Source organism: Montipora capricornis, chromosome 3, assembly GCF_036669925.1.
Source record: "Montipora capricornis isolate CH-2021 chromosome 3, ASM3666992v2, whole genome shotgun sequence".
In the NCBI taxonomy this organism is placed as follows: Eukaryota; Metazoa; Cnidaria; class Anthozoa; order Scleractinia; family Acroporidae; genus Montipora; species Montipora capricornis.
The window spans coordinates 17,133,797-17,156,096 of record NC_090885.1 but is presented as its reverse complement, the minus strand read 5'-3'; the positions used below and the strand labels follow the sequence as shown (position 1 = coordinate 17,156,096).

Below are 22,300 nucleotides of genomic sequence, written 5' to 3'. Positions count from 1 at the left end.
TGACTGTAGGCTTTTATAGATAGTGCTAGTAAAAGTGGCATATTATGCTACTAGCTGTGCCCATTTTTTTCTCAAAGCATGCCCTAATTATGCTCGTTATTCCAAATTATTCCTAAAAATTATTCCTTTTGCAAAGTGAGCGAAACAAGGCCAAAAAACGTTTCGCGATCGTGTAGAAATAAAGTTTTGGTTTCAAAAGCTCCTCTTCTATTGTGTTTTGCTTTCTTTGTCTTATGCAACGGTATCTGGCTATATTTGCTGGATCTGCAAGTTATCGTGCGGCGTGCATGGCTGACGCCATTAGCAAACTTGCAAATGAGAGGTAGGTACTGTGACCAAAATCATCTGGCAACCAGCCTTCTAGGGAGGCTCTCTCTCCGTTACCAAACCGCGAATGTGGCTAAGACATTGAGCAAAAATGGTCTCAGGTTTATCAATATATACCGATTATGCTAGCAGTGCTAATTTTTAAAAATCAGCAAAAATTATGCTAGTTTCAAATTATGCCAAAAATTGTGCTAGCACAATCTATAAAGCCTATTCACAAGTATATCTGAGGGGCGGGGTTTTTTACATTTCTTTGAGCAATGGCTGTTTATTAAATATCAGTCTTTTATGAGGATTTGTTTTAAGTTTGTCACTGCTTGATGTTACGGGCCTTAATCAAATAACGGCCATGTTGAGTCCCGAGGGATTGGAAACTTTTGTTTGCCCCACCGAAACTCGTTCCGAAAACATTTCAAATCGAGGCTCTGGGTACGAAATCTATTGTCTACGGCCAATATGGCCGACACACGAATAATATACACTTAATGTATGGTCCCGAGGGAAACAGTTAGTTTTGCTTTCCCGAGAGTCCTGATGTTTCCCGAGACGAAGTCGAGGGAAACATTAGGACTCGAGGGAAAACAAAGCTAACTAGTTTCCCGAGGGACCAGACATAAAGTGCTTTGTTGTATATTTAGACTTTTCCGTCAACAATCGCAGCAAAACATCCGGAGCCGGCAACAACTGTGGAATTGTATCCCGATCAGAATACATTTGAATTTGATCAGAGGCACGTGACCAAGAACCAACCAATCACTGTGTTCGTTTTGCTGAGTGAAAGGCTAGGTATATACAAGGCCCATTGTGTAACGAAAAGCAAGATTCGATTGCTCTCCTGTGGTTTTTGAAAGAGTGCCAGTTTCCTGATTTTAAATTGCACCTCTGAGAGGGTCCTTTGAACAAGATTCTCGGGATAACCTCTTCCACGTAGGCGTCATTTAAAAATTGGGATGAGCTCGTCAAATAATATTTTAGAAGAGTTTGTTCTGAGACGTCTCAGAGCCTTGTCTTTGATAAAGCCTTTTTTGAATCCTGGTGGGTAGCACGAGCGGAAGTGCGTGTATTGCAATGTTTCAGTATAGGTTTGAAGTGCGTGCGCACATCAAGGACTGGATTGCTCTTGAGCCTTTCGCCTTTTTAAATGTTTTTATCCAAAAATGTGGTTTCTGTATCTGAAATTTCAGCCGTGCATTTAATTGTGGGGTGGTGTTTAGCTTGTTCAATGAAGTGTATCTCTTCGGTTTCAAAACTGTGATTGCGAATGCTACAATTAAGGTCCCTGTGACGCTTCAGTAGTGTCTTGAGAGCAGTACGTCAAGCGTTTTTCCCTCATAGTGTATTCACGCGTTTTAGCGGGCCTTTGAGACGGCAAAGAAGTCAAGGACGGCAAAGAGGTCAAGAATGTAATTCCATTCTGAATCGTCAGAACATTCACAGCATACGAAGGGTAACAATAAAGACCTTTCACTTTTGCACATTTCTTTCTGAAGAGATGCGATCCAGTTCCTCCTTTGACGGCATAGGTTACCAGGAGGATCCTCATTTTATTCAGGTTGAATATGCAATCAGGTGAATTGGAGAGCCTTTTTTGGAGCCTAAATTAAGCCCAGAGAAAAATTAGGGTCAGGCAGTTGGGATTAGTTTTGGTTATTATATATAGGTATCAATTGACTTATTATACAAAGGGAAAAAAATGAAAAGAATTGGGTTGGGTTGAGCATGTCCGTCGTTGTAGTGTGATGGTGAAGACACAGGACTATGGATCTGAGAGGGTCCAAGTTCGAGTAACGGCAAGTGCATAGTTCACTTCTTTGTTCCCTTACAATGTTGTAATGTTGAGACTGAATGGATAATTGTATGAATACATTAAGATGCGTTGAGATGAGTAAGACAGGGCTTTAGGAAGATATAGGCGTTTTCAATCCTTTAATAGGGGGCTGATTAGAGAGAGTGCATGTTGAGCATATGTAAAAGCGGATTCAACCTGAGAATGGATTTTACCGGCAACAGATACACTATGAGGGAAAATTTTTTGAAGTACTACACTCCACAGACTAACAGATATTTAAACGAAAAGTTAAAAAAAAACGAGGAAAAAATAAGCGTCATGGGGACTTTAAGGTCAATTGGATCATGAAGGTTGGTGAAAATGACTAACAAGGCGTATTCTAAATCAGCTGTAGGTGTAATTCACCTCTATTGCTCGGCGACCATTTTGGAGTCCGAGGAGAGCAAAGGCTTTGTCTTTCAGGGGCGGATTTAGAGGGGGGCCGAGGCGGCCGCGGCCCCCCCTTTCAGTTCGTCGGAGACTTTTTTTTTGTCAAAATATACAATATTTTTATCATTTTGTAAGCAGTCTGTTGGAGCTTTTGATTTTTTTAGCTAAAGCGTGATTTTTCGCTAATAGTATGACCAAAGTTGTGCGAATAAACTTTCAACTAACAGGCGTTAATATTATCCTTTCGAAATGAGGAAGAAGACTGGATGCGAAATACTTGTCTACAGTCAACCTATCTTACAGAGACTGTAACAACGTAAAATCTTAATGCCTATATATATAACTAGTTATAGCTGTCGCTAAAGTGCCAACGAGCCAAGCTTGCGTGATCTGGCGGCTGCAAACATCACGCGGCGTACTCGTGCGGCACTCTCATTGGTTATCGCTACGGTCAACATTTCATCGCTTTGGTCTACATTACAGCTTTTGGTCTACATTACACTCAAATTTGAAGCGCTTCTGAGATTTCGTCCGCCTAAAAATCTTCTCGCGGCTCTATAAGCTGCCGCCTCGCCAGGCCTTCTGTCTTCAGAAGGCCTGACTCGTTGGCAATTATATATATTTTGTGACTTTGGAGCGAAGAGTCAAAAACCATGCATCATTATAACCATAACTTACTAGTTATAGCTGTCGCTAAAGTGCCAACGAGCCAAGCTTGCGTGATCTGGCGGCTGCAAACATCACGCGGCGTACTCGTGCGGCACTCTCATTGGTTATCGCTACGGTCAATATTTGATCGCTTTGGTCTACATTACAGCTTTTGGTCTACATTACAATTAAATTTGAAGCGCTTCTGAGATTTCGTCCGCCTAAAAATCTTCTCGCGGCTCTATAAGCTGCCGCCTCGCCAGGCCTTCTGTCTTCAGAAGGCCTGACTCGTTGGCAATAATTTTATTCAATATGGAATCCTGATACATTACGTTCCAGATTGCACCAGAGTGCATGTAAGAGTACCCAAATTTTCAAAATTTTCTGGGGGGGCATGCCCCCAGACCCCCCTAGAAAGTACCGCCTAAGGCGCTACTGAGGCGCGCTAACACGCGCTGATTAGTATTCTTGTTCGGCCCCCACTTTCAAAAAATGCTGGATCCGCCCCTGTCTTTGCATTGTTTTTGCCCGTCTAGCCTCACACTGAATGAGAGGTTGCACGGCCAAAATCTTTTGCTTCGACATGGAGTGATATGGGTCTATTGCCGATTAGGTTTGGACATCATGCTGTGACGTCATGACCGGGATCGGGATTGGCCGATAAAAGCGTTCGGGATTTCGGGATGAAGGGAGAATTTTGGTCGGGATGACTGGATTGAAGAATCATATTGGGGACCCTCCTTGTTGGCCCCAGTCAGTGCATGCGCCGTAGCTAAAACACAATGAGCCTCAGTGACACTTCACCGGCTTGTCTCATATGTGTCACTGTGCAAAGGTCACGTCACAAACAATTGCGACAAATGGCCAAAGGGCAACCCTCAACTGGTCATGCCAGCGCCATTAAAAGAGCAACTATGGACGGATCTTGATCATAGGGGGGGCGGGTATTTGAATACTGGAGAAAAGAAGGGACTAGAGAATTGCATAAGGTCGTGATCTTCTTTAACATGTTACTACTGTTTATGAAAAAATAACTGACCTGAATATATTCTTCTCAGAGGCGTTCAGACCGACTTTCACATCCTTTTACATTGTAAACGACAATTCAGAAGTCTAAACGATGGGCTCCCGTTCCATAAATTATCAAGAAATGTGAAAGCGTACGTTTCAAGCCTGATGAAACGAGGACAGTGGAAGTGCAGCCGTTTCTTTTAATGTCACGCAACGGGGGAGCGTGACAACACTAAAACGGTTGCGAAGGAGACTAGAAAGTGGGAGGTTTTGCGCGGATGCTTGTCCGCAGGAGCCCACGAGCTCTTCGGCTCTGCACACACTGTTTAGAATGGCTAATAAAAATAAAGTCATTGTCAAACCAAGACCAAAATAGCACAAATAATCTATGCAAATTGTGAAGGGTTAGTTCTAAAAATAGAAAGATACGGGCAAAGGTTGACTCAAGGATATAGTTCATAGGGAGGTTCCTATTCATGGGCTTCTGCCCTGACTAATTTCCCTGAATGAAATGTCACATACCGATTTCATGTCAAGGAAACAAGAGAGGATCGAACTTTGTTTATTTTCTCTTGCCGGTCACCACTGCAGTTCTTTATATAATAATTGATTATTCGAATCCGAACTCAGTAATCAAGGGAATGATCGCTGAATGGCGGAGGATCGCATGCTTCCTCAATCCGGCAAGTATTTTTTTACAGGTCACAGGTCAGGTTTGCAGGTCACTGTTGGAACAATGATAAAACAGTCCTAACCCTTAATTAATACCAACTCTAGACCTTAAATCTATTATTTGGGCCTAAGGTTACGTTAGGAAAGTGGTTGAAGTTATTTTATCGAGTAAGATAATGACCTATAAACTTGACCTGTGACCTGTAAAAAATACCTGCTTTTGTTTCAGCATGAAATTTCACCAGTGAAAAAGTTCACGACGTCTGATTGGATGAACGGTGTTTTTCACTAATGAAAAGAAAGAGAAGACGTTCGTCATCCGTGGCGAAAAAACTTGCAAGCCGCCCTTTTATTTTCAAAATGTCGGAAAAGTTTGTGGACGCCGGTTCGGTTGACAATTTTATTGCTGAACAAGAGAACAAAGCCACCGTGCAAAAAAAAAAAACCCATAACAATGAAAACAAAAATTGGAGATATTCCAGCAGCAGCGTTAAACGAATACTTGTGTGAGTTTCGCTTCATCGTGTTAATTCTGTTGTCATGCAGTATTGTTTGAAAGAAATATCAGTATTTACAAGATAAATTCATTTTTGGTTCGCTCGAAAGATTTTTGTTCACTCGTTGCGAAGAATCGCAAACTCACTCGTTTGTTTTCTTCACAACGGTGTGAATAAAAATTGTTCGCGCTCACCAAGCCTGCGAGCAGGCTCTTTTATAAGTATCGCGCGAGCGGCGCGAGCGGCGAAGCCGTGAGAGGATTGGCGCGGGAAAGAAGGGATCTTCTTTCTCGCCCCAATCCTCTCGCGCCTTCGCCACTCGCACGACACTTACAAAAGAGCCTGGCAGGTTAGAGCTTAACAACTATGAAGTAATCTCTATTAGTAAAAAATACATATATATACGAGACCCGTTGAAGCCCACAGTGACTTACTCTGCAACTTCTTATGCTTTTAACTGCAGCACTCTCGAGGTTGAGTTGACCACCTCCCAGAGGCCTTGATAGATCGGATGGTATACGAAGAGCAGGCGATCATGGGTTCGAATTCCTGGCGTTCAAGCCTCGGTTCAAGCCTGGATTTCGCTTCCTCCCCCTCCCCCTCGTATAGTCGTTTATGCAAGATAACATACAGCTACAAAACACTTTCGTACTACCGAAGCGTTTTGGTACGGTACCGGTAAAAATGCAAAAATCATCATTTCGAGCTCCAACTTCGGGTGAAGTAACCATTGTTTTCCTCACAATCTACAACTTTGTTCTTCAAGTTTTTATCCAATGGACGGGCCAAAAAAATGCATGTTTTCCGCGGTCTAACCAACCCCCCCCCCCCCCCCCCCCTTCCACGCACACACACACACATACATCTCAACCTCATTTGCCATTCCTCGAACCAACCTTACCGGTGGACGGAAGGTTTATATTACAAGTAGCGGATACATTTAATAAAAGCAGTATCAATGAAGATCAGTAGACAAACGACGACGATATCGAGATCCCTCGTTTTGTCTACGCGTCTAAAATTTGATTTCAAAGCAACGCAGCGAATTTCGATGGGCTGTTGCTCGCTAAGTCCAACATAGTCATTTCCTGCTAAATCCACAATGCGAAAAATTATTTACTGGACGAAGATGTAACCAAAAGCCTTTTTTGAAAGACTACCTTGCCACTCGTTACCACATGAATTTGAAGCTTGCATACCATACCAGCTGCCTCCTGTGCCAAACCCAATTCTGGATGACGCACTGCCTGAGCTACAGTTGTAGTTTGCCTGAAATCCAATGATACCTATGCGAGCGTTACCCGAGGTTGATAGTGAAGGTATGTCAGTGTTAAAACCTTGCAGAGTGCACCCCTCCTGTAATGGAAGAAAAGACGATAGTTTCGTAAGAAATATAGTGCAGTAGCTTTGAAAAGTGACCTTGCGTTTTGTATGCAGTCAGTGTACGTCTATTACAGCGGATTTCGATTGAATGCACAAACTAATTTCAACCTCGTTCCCACGGCTTTTCTCCACCGAGGAAAAAAGCCCTGGGAACGAGGTTGAAACGAATAGGTCATTTCCGAGTTGCTGTTTGCCTCGGTTTCGAAGTGAGTCTTGGTGCTCAACTATTGTAAGGGAAATGAGTTTGATTTGCATAAGAATACGCAACTCATTTCCATTTGAATGGTTGGGCACCAGGACTCGCTATGAAACTGAGGCATACAGAAACTCGGAAATGGGCTATTTAAGATCGCTTTGGGCATATATTGATTGTCTTTAAAATCTCACGCAGCAATGCAGCCATTTAGTAAAGTAACAAGAATTCTGTCTCTCCTTCGTTAGTTCCGTTGGTATTATCCAATCACTGATCGGGGCTCTTCGTGTATGCGTGAAACCAATTGTGATGGTCCCGATCAAACTGGTTTTATTATAAATTCATTTCACGTTTATCTTTTTCTGTTTTTGTTTTATTAATCGGTAACGCTTGTTTGCATAACAACCGATGTAACTAAAATGTAGTACACATAAATGATCAATCTTGTATGATGCAAGTTACAAGCTCGACACATTGTACAATTACACAAATCACATTAATAAATAATAGAAATAAATGATGAAATAATCAATTACAATTATCTATTAGCTGCAAAAGCCAATTGAGGTCAGGCTACTGAGCAACTTCGCCACTCAGTCACCTTAGAACTAAAGGCAGTAAGGGTTGGGGAATGAACAACCTAGTGAGGGAGGCCGTTCCAAACAGGGGTAGTAAGTGGGAAGAAAAAAAAAATTGAATGTATCATAAATTCAGTTCGGAGCGAGAGGTGGTTGAATACCACATCATAAGATAGTCTTGTTTGAGATTGAGAGAGAATCACATACTTATAGAGAGATCCACCCCATCAAGGTTATGGGAGGATATGAAATTTAGTCGTTGTCACTCACGACGCACAGAAAATAGTGACCAATCTAGGACGTTAAGCGTTTAAGAGACACTCGAGTTACGAGAGTAGCCCTCGAAAAACGAAGTGGGCAGCTCTCCGCTGTACTTTCTCAATCAAGGTTTGAAATATTGCGCTGAGTATAGGGATCCCAAGCACAACCGTCTGGCAAATTCAAGAGACGGGCGTACGAGACTAAGATACAGGCTGGCCTTAGTTTCACGAGTACAATGATAAAAATTACTGGAAATGAAGTTTAGAGTTTTTAAAATCTTTTTAACTACATAGTCACAATGATTGTTGAGGCAGAGGTCAGATGAAATGATAACTCCAAGATAAGGGTGTGTGCATGCATTGGTCCTTTCAAGAGCTTGGCCTGTTATGAAATAGTTAGTGATGACTGAGAATATTTTGCGAGTAATGTGCACAGAATAACACTTGCTGCAATTAAAACGCATTTGCGACTTATCTGCCCATGAAGAAAGAAAATCTAAATCTCATTGAAGGAGTTCAAGTGATTTAAAAGAAGAGAGTCCAAGATAGATGATGTAATCGTCAGCAAACAGGCGCATTCGGGAAGAAATGTTATCAGGAAGGTCATTTATGTAAATAAGAAAACGTAGAGGCTCCAAGAATGACCCTTGGGGGACACCTGAGGTGGCACTGCATACCTCAGATTGACACCCACCAACCATAGTAGTTTGTGTACGATCAGAAAGAAAAGACTAAAAAGATACGTTTTGAGTTCTCTCTTAAATGTAATAATGTTATTAATAGCCCTAAGGCCTGGCGGCAAGGCATTCCATAAAACTGGAGAAGCAACTGAAAAAGGAGTATATAACGTGCTCAAGAGTTTTACAGCGAACACAAGGCAATGAGATTGGTCAGTAATCAGTTAAAAGGCTTGAGCGAGATCCCTTCTTGAAAACTGGTGAGACTAAGCCATGCTTCCAGTCAAGAGGTAATTCGCCAGTATCAAGAGAGGAATGATAAATTACCTGAAGGACTAGGGAGATGACATTACTGGATATCTTAAGTGAGTAGAGTGGGATTTGGTCAAGGCCAGAGGCCTTTGAGGGGTTAAGATTTGAACGCAGTTTGGAATGCCTGAAACGCTAACTATAATATTGCCCAGTGGGGCAAAGGGAAAGGGATCAATTTCTAGCACGTCATCTACATTTTCTTTAGTGAAGACAAGAATTCGTTGAGAATACGGACCTTGTCAAAGTTTGAACTACAGTGTCTGCCCTGTGCACTGAGTGTTGGTATACCTACGCTATGTTGCCGTTGTGACTTTACATATTTCCAGAACCGCTCAGGGTTTTCAGTCATGTTGTCAGATAATGTGGAGGAAATGTAGTTATTTCTAGCATGATTTATACGTTGTTTCGTTAGACACCTAAAGTTCTTAAAGTTGCTCCACGCTTCTGCAGTGTTCTTTTGTTTAGCAAGAGTATAGAGGTGGTGTTTTTTCCCGGCTAACCACACACCTGAAGCTCCTTTCAAACCAAAGATTTTAGTTGGAAGACCTAATAATCTTTATTGGAAAGTGCTTTTTATGCATTTCTCATCATCATTTCTAGACCTTTAAAAGCAAACCACATTTGTTCGACTAACGGCATGTTTATCTCAAGAGGAGAAGAAATTCTCACCGTGATTCGTTTGCAAGATCATGAAGAAAGTTCTCAGAGTTTTTACGCTTAAAAGCAAACACTTCCCGTGACTTGGACTTATTTATGTAAGCTTTATGAAGTAGTTTAGTAGTTACTATGTCATGATCACTAAGACCAGGTATAATATCAATAGCTTGAGCAAGCCACGGCTTTGATGTAAATAAAAGGTCCAAATTATTATATGTTGTTCTTGTAGTACGTGTACGTGGTAATCCTGCTTGGTATCAAGTAGTAACATACAATGGTGAGGATCATATCACGAGCTTCAGATTTAACTGACCAGAGATCCCAGCCTATTCCAATCCAGGGATATTAAAATTTCCTCCAAAAATGATAGTATGATTTTTAGCTATTTGTATAATTTCCTCAGGTGATTTCCCAAGCTAATGAAGGTCATGAAGTGACAAAGTAGGAGAGCTTGGGGGCACGATAAAAAAAAAGCCAACAAATATTGAGACGTTTTTCATGAGTTATGCCCGTTTATCTATACGCAGGTGATCTCGCAATCCGTTGAATCAAAATGAGGAGTACATGCAGTAAACACCCACATATAAGAAGTGGATAGGCCATTTCCGAGTTCAAGTCTGCCTACCCTTCAAAGCGAGTCTAAGTGCCAAGTTTTGTGATGGTAATGGTTCTACTTGACATATGAACGAAAGCTAATTTTCATAAGAAAAACTTCGCACTTAAACTCGTTTTGAAAAAGAGGCAGACATCAACTCGGAAATGGCCTATTAAGAACATCAGACTGAAATTTGGCCAATAAAGCACCATATAAATAAGAACAAATTCAGCCTGATAAATAAAATATGTTCTTAATACAAAAGGAAAGGATATTAGGATAAGGAAACAATACAGTGCAGTAACTTATATCAAAGAACTATGGTTTTCAGGACCATTACAAACTATAAAATCTATAACAAAAAAGCATTGTATGTTAATTAAACCTCTTGTAATATTTCTGAAACCGATGTTAAGAACATTTTAAGAACACTTTCAGGCTGATTTCTCACTAAGCACCCCTCAAATTACACGATCAGCCTTAAACCTAAAAAAATATATATGCGGGTGTTTACTGTAGTAGCAATAAAGCTTTTGACAGCAATAAGGACACTACCACCGTCATTATTGAAGCCCCATTGAGTTTTTGACTCTTCCACATTAATGACATACTCCGAGGAAAGGGACGACAACGAAACTATTTTGTTTTGTTTTTTGTTTTGTATTGTTTGTTTGTTTATTTGTTTGTTTGTGGAGGGGGATTAGGGTTCAGGGTTAGCTCGACAGGAAAAGTTTTAAGCTTTATGGACAGGGGATGTGGATCGATTCCCTCGATCCAAGTGATCCACCCGTCGTAGAACCCCCACTTTAATATATATATAGTTTACGTCATAGAAAGTGCGGCGTACGGGGTTTTATTCACGAGTTGTTTGTGTCAAAAACCCGAACGAGCGAGGAAGGAGCGAGTGAGGGTTTTTGACACAAACAACGAGTGAATATAACCCCGTACAAAGCAATTTCTATGTCGTGAACTGTTTATTACACATAAGACGAGAACTTTCATTAAAATAGTTTTCTGAACGCAAATTAGAAACAAAAACTCACTAACAATAGAACCAAATGCAAATTTAATTTTATTCAATAACAAAGTACGATTTGCACGAGATGCACGAGTGATTGGCATGGAAACGCCTTTACGCTATCGTTGATTGGTTATACTTCCACATGTGAAATAGCTGTACGCCATTTTGATTGGCTGTATAAGCCTTTTCCACATGTGAAAATAAAGCGTATAGATTTGTACAAATGAGCTTTATGGAATAAAATTCTCATGCTATGTGTAATAAATTACTTTATAGAATGCCTCGATGAAGCGTCTTTCTTTCATTTGCTTTATGCCTGTTTTTACACTGGCTTTTCGATAGAAATTGTTCGGCCGTTGAGTACCACCCTCGGCCAGCGGACTCTGGTGGCATCCAAGATTTCAGGTACATCAGGTTTTTTTCCCGGCTTGTCCATGTATATAAATACATGTATGCAACCTATTACAAAGCGGAGGTGGGATTATAAAATACTCACGCCAATTTTTGAGTTATGCAGCAGGCTTTTCCATTCCGTCACAGTCAAATTCGTTGCCCTGTGTGTGCCGTCGGATATCACGTCCCTCAATGAAGAGGCATTGTGCTTCAATGAAATCCAGCTAGTTTTCCCCAGCGCATCCTTCATACCTAAACAGAGCCGCCTGAAAGGTGTCGACCAAAAGCTACTCAGCTTCGTCTCTTCCTCCTTCAAGCTCGTTCCTGCGTTCCCATTGTACGTATCAGTATTGCTCCAATATGCTGAATCATACGTGAAGGTTTGCTGTGACCAAAACAACAACAGCAGTGTGTTTCATTCCCTTTTTTATTATTTTTTTTTCTTCTATTTTTTTTTTCTTGAATATATGAAGTTTCATATATTTGAACTGCGGAATAGAATGAAAAGAAAATTGGAAAGATCACCGCTGTTAGTAAAGCAACGTAAGGACGATTCCTACTATTTTTATTGGGCCAACGTTCTGCGCATCTCGAGATACTCGGGTTTCCTATTGGTGGTGCTTGCTAAGACAGGGATATTTTTGCGCGGTTTAAAACTATGCGGACAAAGCAGAACTCAGCAGGTGCTCTTGGCATCCAAAAAGGAAAATTGGGGGTAACCACGCCGCAGTTTTTGAGAGATAATTAAGCTTCAATTTGGAAAAGAACGCCATACATTGCTCTCTATTTTAAAGCTTTTTACAAATATTGTTGATTAATTATCTTTGAAAAACACGCGGTTACGTCCAGTTTTCTTTTTGGATTTCAATAACACTTGTTAAGATCTGCTTTTCCCGAGCCCTTTCACCACCGAGGGCTTCCCCATTGACGAGTAAAATCGTCTGCCGTTATACAGAGTAAAATCTATAAGTGTCAATTGGCATTTATGGCAGTGAAAGGTTTAACCCGCGCAAAAATACCTTTGAATTAGTTGGCACCGTCCTTTGCAGTTGCAAAGGAAGCCCCAGAAAACCCAGGCTGCCTAGAACACGACCCCATCGTGCGATTTACTCTACCATGGGTTTCAGAATCCCTTGCAAGCTTTAAGCTGCTCAACGTAACATCGGTGGTCTCTCCAATTACTGCAATGCAAATTTCATTTCAGTATGTTTCATTGTCTCCTAGAAGCCTCCTTCAATAATTATTATCTTTGAACTCTACACTTCAAGAGTCCAGTCCAAAAATTCCGCGATGCCAAGGAGGCCTTTTGACGTGGTCGCGATAATTCGCAGCGGCAGAAAATAGTAAACAAAATCGTTGATGGGATTCTTTACGTTTTTGAAAAACGCGGCGATTTCCTTCTCGTCCAAGGTTGTCTCTTCAAAGATGGGGGGAAATGAATGCAGGGCAAACACAGAAGAATCTCTTCTGTCAATAACACCCGTCTCCAAAAGGTCTTTTTCTTTTTAAACCGAGCCTTTTGCTCAAATACTGTCGCTGACTCTATTAGATCAATTTTTGAGTGACTTTCTACGACTACGACAGCTTCTCTGGGTATGGCTAGAGGAAACCACGTAGCACTTTATCAGGAGTTCCTGACTAAGAGTGAACAACAGCACTGTATTCCTGTCACGGCGTTTTCACAGACCTATTCATTTTTAGATTGAATTTTCCCCGAATGAAACTTCCTCAGGAGGCCGATGACCAATCACAAGAAACTCACCTGATGTCACATCATAGCGTCACTGAACTGGATTTGCCTTTGTTTTTTGGCGGAAGAGGTAGTCTAAAAATAGACCGGTCTGCAAAAATCCGTGACATAGGCATGTATTATAGTAGTTGTTGGCTCCTAGTAATGGCCTTCTGATTTTGTTCAATTGACAGACAGATTGTCAATTTACAGACAGACAGCCTTTACATTAGCACGATTGTAGAATCAATTTAGCTTGCCAGATGCTTGTTAAATACCTTGTTCCCATCTATCTTCATAATTAGCGTCCATCCTCCATCGCCACACCCGGGAATTGGAGTCATGTGACAGAATACGTGTGCATACCGAGACGGTGATTTGGCGCGAATGAAGAACGACCCATCAACACGAATTCTAGCAATTTTAAGAAAGACTGAATCAACAACGAATTTTCGCATGACGGGAATTATCGGAACGACACCCGTGTTTTCTATCCGGATATGGCATGAATCAAAAGTTTTCTCTAAGAGTTCCCTTTCCATAGAGTTTGATTGCATAATCTTCGTTTAGATCGAAGGCTCCACCTATTTACAAGGTATGTTTAAGTAGCGAGCTTTCATCAGCTCATATAACTAAGAGCCTCCACATGCTATATAAAGGCCACCAAGACAGAAGACCTTGATGAAGTTATTTTATATTTGATTCTCTTCACGTCGACACAAAGGAAAGGGTTTGAAGTAAAATAATCGTAATTTAATGCACGAGGGACTCGTTTGTTTTTCTTCGACTGCAAAACAAAGCCGATTGAGTGGATAAATCTACCGCACAAAATGTCTTTCTAAAGTGAACTCATTTACTCCTGTGGTATTGCAAATTGCAAAACAAGTGTTGACGACAAACCCTTGAGCTCCTTTAAGTGGTAGTCTACTTCCAACTGGGTTTTTTCTATCAGTGTTATAAAATTTAAATGTTACGTTCAGTTCTTCGCCCCCAGAGGCTGCCAGCTTCAATAGTGAATATACAGCTTCTCTAAATTATATATTAGGGACTATATGACGATCTACGACGGCAACGTCGACCAGTAATAGAGCGTTTTCACCTGACGTCACGGCAGCCATGTTGGTGCTCCAAAACAAAGAAACGGCGGTCATGTTGGTGTTCCAAACTAATCCTCTGGGAATTGAACTCTATTTTTATGCGAATAGTTTCTTTTGTTTCATTGTACTAGCACCATTATAGTCACATGAGTGAAAACGCTCTATAGGGAGCTTCAGCAAAGACAACGGCAACGCGAACGTTACAAATTTGCATATTAAGTGAGCAAAAACAATAGCTTTGCACGCTCTGCACATGAATTTTTCATTTTTGTCCATTTCTTTGCCGTCGTTTGCAAAACGTCATTGTGAAATAGCCATATTGGAGGTTTTTTGGAGAACGTCAGCAATTGGAGATAAATTTTCATTTTCTCACCTTAATTAAGCGCCGCTCATAACGGTTTCATGCCTGAGGGACTGCCATACCTTTGTCATATTAAAAAGCTTGGAATAGTCGCGAAGTGATTGCAATAATGCGAATTTATGTTTTAAGATGACGTTCTCGATAATTTCCGCTACTCCCGTCATCGATGCTAAAGGTCCCCAATGTTGCAGCTCTCGTAACGTACAATTTGATTGGCTCGCTACCCAAGGCAAAAACGAAACAGTAATGTAGCAGCTCTCGTAACCTGCTATTGTTTGGTATTGTAAACAGCTTCTATTTTTTAGTCCAAGTCATTGTTTCAATTGTTTAATCTTTTGTTTTTGGCTAGGGTAGCGAGCCAATCACATTACACGTTACGAGAGCTGCTATATTACTGACGTCGACGAAAATGTCACATCAAAATATTGCTCTGCACTGTCGTAAGTCTTTTGCGATTATTCAATCACGTTCACTTCGTACAATGTAGGTGAAGTATCCTGAAAATAACTTGGTACGAGCGGTTTCAGAGTAAAAATATAAAATGGAGGTTTGCATTTGTATGCTCAAGTTGACATCAAAGCCTCGAATTTGGAGATTTTTCATCTTTGTAGTGCAGAGTACCGCTAAAGCTAAAATGCGAGCCGCACGTACAGCACAATAACTTTTCTTCTTTTAGCCAATGATATTGTTTTGTGGCGTCCTATTGTACTTAAATAAGTGAAGGAGATGGAGTAATTGCGAAAGACGTACGAATGGTGCAAAGTTCAAAAGGTAAAGGTCTTTGTTTTACGAGGAGTAACACGTGACAGTGAACCAGAATTACTGTTAAACATGTGGCCCTCGGTTCGCACATTTTACTCTTCTTTCTCCGTCAATGCTCCGTTTTACGGGTATTCAAAGCTACAACTACACGGATCAGAGGAAAGTCGAAACAGACGTCGATGGAAAGACGGGGATCGAACTAGCGCAGAATGCTGCGCACTAACCGACTGAGCTACGCCTGTCTCTAACGTTGCCAGCGACGTCGCTGTCGTAGATATAAAGCTGAGTCCCTATTCGCTGTCTCATTTTACTTTTCAATTGGTTCTTATCTAAAGAGCTGAGCTGTCGTCTTTTTGTTAAACAGAAAAAAAGGCATCCTCTTTTTACCTGGATATCAAGAGTTTGGTGGACAAGAGTGTTTTCTCTAACCACGAAATCATCAGCGTGTTTTGAAAGCCGTACGACGGCTACGATAACTCCACACAACGACAATTTAACTGGTTCAGTGAAGATAGAGCGAGTTTCAATTGAGTGTCGTAAAACCAAAACCAAAGTAATTACTTTGGCCAATCAAAAAGCACGGAGATAATCCAGCAAACCAATCGAAGTAATTACACGTAGCCGGCACAAAGCGCGGGAAAATGTGCACCCACGAGCCACGATTGGTTTTGGTTTCACTTTTGATTGGTTGAAAAAATGGCGCGAGAACTTTGAACCAATCACTGAGTGAAGTAATGCAAAACCAAAGCAATTAGCTAATTACTTTCGACACTCAATTGAAAACCGCTCTATTAGGGAGCTTAAGAAACGACGACGCCGACGGGAGAAACAACGCTTCTAAACAGTGAGATCATTAGGTGAAGAGACAGAGAAAAATAAGCGTTCTACACGTGCAGTACGCATTTGAGGACATACTTTTGCGGTAAACTGCACGGTAAGGACATGAAGACACCAAATCCAAGTTTTTGACGACAACGTGAGCTTACAAATGTGAACCAATCATTTTCTATTTTTTTGCTAAAACCGCGCGTACACATTGCACGAGGTGAGCGAGATCGAATAATTGCTAAAGACTTACGATAGCGCAAAGTTATATCAAGTTTGAAGAGACGTTTTCGTCGCTGTCAAAAAAGATCTACGACGGCGACGGTCGACGAAAACTTGGCTCTTCCTACCATATGAGCGAGGTATCCCAAAAATAAATTGGTACGAGCGGTTTCAGAGTGAAAAATGAAAGATTCTCTGTTGCATGCTTACGTTATCGTCCAAACCTCAAATTTGGTGATTTCAGGTCGTCGTTATGCAGAGGACCGCAAACATACTTGCTAAAATCCGTGCTGCACGTGCAGAACGATTATTTATACTCTTTTAAATTAACCAATGATGTTACTGTTTTGCAGCGATGTCGTAGTCGTAGCCGTCGTCGTTTCTTAAATTCCCTAAAAACCATGCTGCACGTGCGGCACGCATTTTAGTGCGTTTCTTTTCCCTATTGTGCATAAAAACAGCCGGAAAATAACCCCGTGGCGTAAGCATTTGACGATAAAGTAAGCATAAGCTGTGAATCTTTTCCCTTGGGGTGCAAGGATGGCGCAGTGGTGAGAGCATTTACATCCCACCAATGTGGCACGGGTTCGATTCCCAGATCCGGCGTCATATGTGGGTTGAGTTTGTTGGTTCTCTTCTCTGCTCCGAGAGGTTTTCTCCGGGTACTTTGAGTTTCCCCTCTCCGCAAACACCAACATTTGACTTGATTGTGTTAATTGCTAATTTCAGTTTACAGTGTCCCCAATTAGTGATCAGCGCTAGAACGACTAGACACTTAAATAAAGTTCCTTTCCTTTCTCTGTATGGTTATTTGAAAAGCCTTTGTGCAAATGGAGGTAACGTATATTTTTAAGTGGGGATTTCGTAGCCGTTATCGTAAACTCAGTCTTTTAATCAACTTATTAGCTCACCTGGATTTTTCCCATATTTCCTTACAAGAAACAGGTAAGCTGGAGATGGCAACTACAAGATCAAGATGGATAGTATACCTGTTAGTGACAGTCGTAAGCCTCTTGTTGTAATTATAACTTTAGTCGGTACTTACTACTTCTCCTTTTAGTGGGCGTTTCAGTGGGACCCACAGTGGTGTAGTGGTTAGCACGCCAGACAGAGCTCTTGGGAGTGGGTTTAAATCACAGGCTGGAACATCGATTAACATCTTAATAACATGGGTGACAAATTGCTCCTTAATTTTGGCGCGAAATTTCATCGTTAATTTATAATTTCACATGTGAAATTACATTGTTGCCATGGCAACTTTTCATATAGTGCTAAAATGGCGTCCAGGTTTGAAAATTAAGTAGTAATTTATCACCATGTTATTAATAGCAAATCAAATGGTATACCCCTGAAATTAGGGAATAATTTCACTTGCGTTTTGTCCAAAGTCAAGTAATTTCCCTCGCCTGAAGGCTCGGGAAATTATTTGAATTTGGACAAAACGCGCGTGAAATTATTCCCTAATTTCACGCGTCACCATTTAATTACCCATACTAAAAGTTCTTGATTCTGGCTTTGCGATACATATTTTAGACTTTGTGGTCTTCTTGAAAAGGGGCTTATAAGCCGTTTACCTCGTTGCATATCAATCTTTGGTTTATATTAAAACAGTTGATAGCGTTGAAGGCGTGCGCTGATTGGCTACTCTACTCCGAATGTCCTTTGTTATCGAAAACTGAACTACGGATATCAGACTCCCAGCATTTTCATTGGCTCGCCGAACACAAGCTATCAGTTCATATACTCTGCTGTACCTAATATGGTCATGGAACGAGTCAGCAATAAAGCAGCTCTGAGAAAAATGGCCCACAAAAGCCGTTTCGGACCGGAACTGACCGAAGCAGAAATCGATGCTTCAGTGGAAGAGTTGCTGATCCAGGAGTTTTCAATAAAACAATCATTCTACTCGGGCTTGCTGGATATAAAATGATTATAACCAACTCGTTAAGGAACCAACAAATCTTTTGAAAAGAGTATAGCTTCTCAATCTTTCCCCCTACACGGTTGATGTTGCACACCTCTCTGATTAAGATCGACCCTCATAAAAGCCCAGTATCCTATTCTTGGATGTATTCAGTACCTAATTCCTAGATTCTTGCGAAAAAAAGTCAAATAGTTTAAACACTCACCGTCCCCTGGACGGCAAGCACTCTCAGATCTGCACCTGCAGTCACATTGGCTTGCGGCGTCCACCGTTCTTGGAAGAGGAGTATTTTTCGCAGGCTGATGTGAAAGATAAGGTCAGAATTAGCATATCTTTACCTTCAAAATAACATCACTTTATTGGAGAACAAAAGAAGACTTACAAAACTGGAGACACAGAAGTTTACGATATGGTTCTTCTACATTCTTATTTAAGAGTCCGGTTACTGGTGGAACGCCAACTAGTTACCTATTCTGGCTCAAATTGGTGATCGACACCGGCGCCCAAACAACTCGGTCACGCTTCCTCCTTTTGATCGGCGAGAAAGTCCTACGTTAATTTTAAGGCAACCAGGAGTGACACAAATGCAATTGAAGTTGTCACGTGCTCCACAGAGCTTTCCCTTGCTCGGTGGTAGCAGTTTAGTCATTGGTTCAATCGTTTTAAATAAAATTTCTTTTTCTCCCGTCGATATTAATTAAACAGCTTCCTAAAAGAGATGATCCAAATCACAGACTATAACATTTAACGGAAACCCGTAGAAAACAGAGCCGAAAAATCTCATTCATATTGTACTTGTATCCCAAGTCACTGAATTAGGCTGTTCTTCGTTAACTCCGAAAGCACGGTTATATAAATACATCTGCATGATACAAAGAAATCCCACTCTTGATTGTTGGCAGACCACTATAGGAGATTGAAAGAAGCCAGCTTTTGTCAGCTAACAGTTAAAATTTGTGCTTTATTCTCTACTTTATGACGGCGCACAGGTGGCTCAGTTGGTTGAGCCATCGGGCTGTCATGCGGGTGGTCGTGAGTTCGGCTCCGGCCGGATCAACACTCAGGGTCTGAGGGAAAAGTGCTGCCTTTGTAATGACATCAAGCTTTCTCGGATAAGCACTGCAAACCGTAGACTCCATCTCACAACGCTTTACTGTTCACACAACCCTGTGCATGCATGTTTACTCGGTCGTGAACAGAAGATGCTTTGTTTTTCGCAAGTTTAAGCAAGATTTGTTAGAAAAAGGAAAAAAAGGCCGCAATGCGTTTCGAACAGGTGCAAAGATTCATTTTAGCGAAAAAAATATTTTGGGGTTAGGGGCAATTTAGAAAATCTTTGTTTTTTCTATTGGCCAATAAGAGAGCGAGGCAAGTTATAATTTGGTCGCGTCAGATTGAATAAAATTGAAATTTCTCCCATTTTTGTCTCGCGTTCTTCTCGTGTTTTGACTTAATGTTGACCCCTCTGCCTTTTTGTTATTGTAAAAAACGGATAGATATCAGTTTTTCATGCGTCTTTCCTGTTATTGAAGATGAATTTCGTCATAACATTGTCAAAGTAGTCTGCGGAACCATTCGGCTATCGCCTCGTGGATCCACAGCTACTTTAACTTTGACAATGTTATGACGAAATTCATGATCATGCAATAACAGGACAGATGCATGAAAAACTGACATCAATTTGTTAAGTAGAAAATGCGCTATATAAATATTCATTTTACCATTACAAAGAGTTGGATATGGAGTTCCCGGGTATTTTGATATAGCCGCACGCAGTGAAGGGTTACCCTCTCTGTGCCAGCTTGTTCAATAAGTGTTACCCGCCCCAAGCGTGGCGAATCTTCACTCATTAATTATCTAATTTGATTTTCAGCTAATCCACTCAATTTAATAAGGCACCCTCCTTATCCCTTGCCGTCCATCAGATGTCCACTCCTTATTAACGACGAACTCTTAGCTGGATCAATATTGGGATTTGAGAAAATTTGTTTCAATTTCCGCTCGGCTTTTTTCACGTCACTCGGACTATTTTCTCAACAGGACAATAAACTGAAAGAGCAGTATGAGGAGGCGTGAGTGGCCATACATTTAATATTGAACTGAACCTGACACTTGCATTTAATTTTGTGACTGCAGTTTTATCAAATGGAAACATGCTTTTAACCAGACCCAAATTTATGGCCATGCAGTTGTTCTATCAAAATTAAAAGGTCAACTGACGAGTCTTTAGTTTCATTACTCGTTTTAGTGTTGACAGCATGTTAATGTAGCTGAATTGAAATGACATGGTTGAATATCATGTATAGTTGACTTTCATTGTTTCCGACAAACCTTGAAGGCCGACGGAACCATACTCAAAGTAAAATACATAAAATTGAAAAAAGGAAGTATTGCAACCCTATCTAAAATGCATAACGGTAAAATACGTTTACGAATTAGAAATTTTAAGATATCAGGGCAAATGATGTGTTCTCTGCAAACCTGGATAGGTATTATGCAATTCATGGAGATAGTATCTGTTGGGGTTCGTTTGCCCAAAAGCAAAAAAACTTCGAGGGACTGAAAACTTTTGGAAACTCATATCTGATAAATGCTAGCTCGCCCATGAAAAATATAGCTTTAAAGCATTTTAGGCAAAAATAATAATTGACAAGTGGAAAGCGTATTAAAGTTAAAAGTAGTGTTTTCGTAAAATGATAAAATTGCAATCCAAGCTAGCGATTTTTTTTTCAAATTTTATTTCGAGTTGCATGCCAACTAAATTTCACCGGATAGCTAGGTAGCATCAAATTCACCAGAACAAACTGAGCAGTCTCGTGCAATCTTTGCAACAGACTGAACAGAAATAGACATTCAGTTAAAGCCCTTTAAGGATGTTGGGGAAAATATAGACCATTGCAATTTATCCAAAAGACTATCATCTTACCTTTAATATAACATTACATGAACTATAAAATTACTCGCCGAAACTAGCTGCAACTTGCGTTGCGAATGTTGTAAGAATACAAACGAAGTATATAACCTTACCCTTATTTGGTGAAACACAACTCCTCGCTTCGTGAACAGTAGGTCTGTCTGAACAAATTGTGTTTGAATACCTTCATTGTTCAACTCACAGAAACCTGTGTTCATGTCGTAATTGTACGAAACACACGTAGTATCACCTTGGCAGGCAAGGGTGCAGCTCAACCAGTCATTCGAGGAAAAGCTTTTGATAACATAGTTGGCCAAGTATCTATCTACTTCGGTTACCGAAACTGATCCTCTTGAAAATTGAACCGCGATAAAAAATGCAAGAAAACCAAAAAGGTTATGTAAGGTGATAGAAATATTTTGCATAGCTATGTCATGCATGAACCTCACTCACAGCTTACAGCGTAAGCTATTTTTCAAGTTCGCAACACTGTACTGTCGATCCGTGCCTTGCCAGACAACCAGAATATTGCATATGGAGTACTTTGTCACTATTAAGATTCTCAAATCGGGCTGTTTTTGTGATGCAAAATTGACAGAACGTCAAGAGAGTCAGCCACCTGACAGAAAAGTTCGTATTAATTCTGGACTTTCAATAAAGGTGTCATCAAGAAAAAAAAAACGACAATAATCACTAACAGAGAAAAGCAAACAAAGATCTTAGTTTTCTCTCTTGATTCAATCGCAGAAGTCGAAGGTAAGTTGACGAATTTGTAGTCCATTCACGGTAACTCCTGCTCAGTCAACATGAAGTTGCCAATGTATCGCTTTTCTATTCGTCGACAACTTAAAATGAAATTGGAGTCATACTTTCATTGGAAGCAAATAGGTTCGAGGAGATTTTCATAATGTTTCAGAGGGTGCTGTTGTGTTTTTTCAGCTGTTCTGGCTATGTAAACCAAAATTGCTCCTGCAGGGGTTTTTTGTCCGCACTTGTCAAACCGGTTCTGTTCTCTGGAAGGTTT

General features: G+C 40.7%; 1 protein-coding gene across 1 annotated transcript; it reads right to left on the bottom strand.

Moving 5' to 3' along the window:
• Positions 1-6,248: 6,248 nt before the first annotated feature.
• LOC138042457 (uncharacterized skeletal organic matrix protein 5-like) lies at positions 6,249-21,993 on the bottom strand. The gene is made up of 6 exons (XM_068888350.1): positions 21,390-21,993; positions 18,568-18,661; positions 17,350-17,401; positions 13,450-13,585; positions 11,546-11,827; positions 6,249-6,729 (listed from the first exon to the last, which is right to left on the bottom strand). Exons 1-6 carry the CDS (start codon positions 21,714-21,716, stop codon positions 6,490-6,492), a joined length of 1,131 nt encoding a protein of 376 aa, XP_068744451.1. The 5' UTR covers positions 21,717-21,993; the 3' UTR covers positions 6,249-6,489.
• Positions 21,994-22,300: the final 307 nt, after the last annotated feature.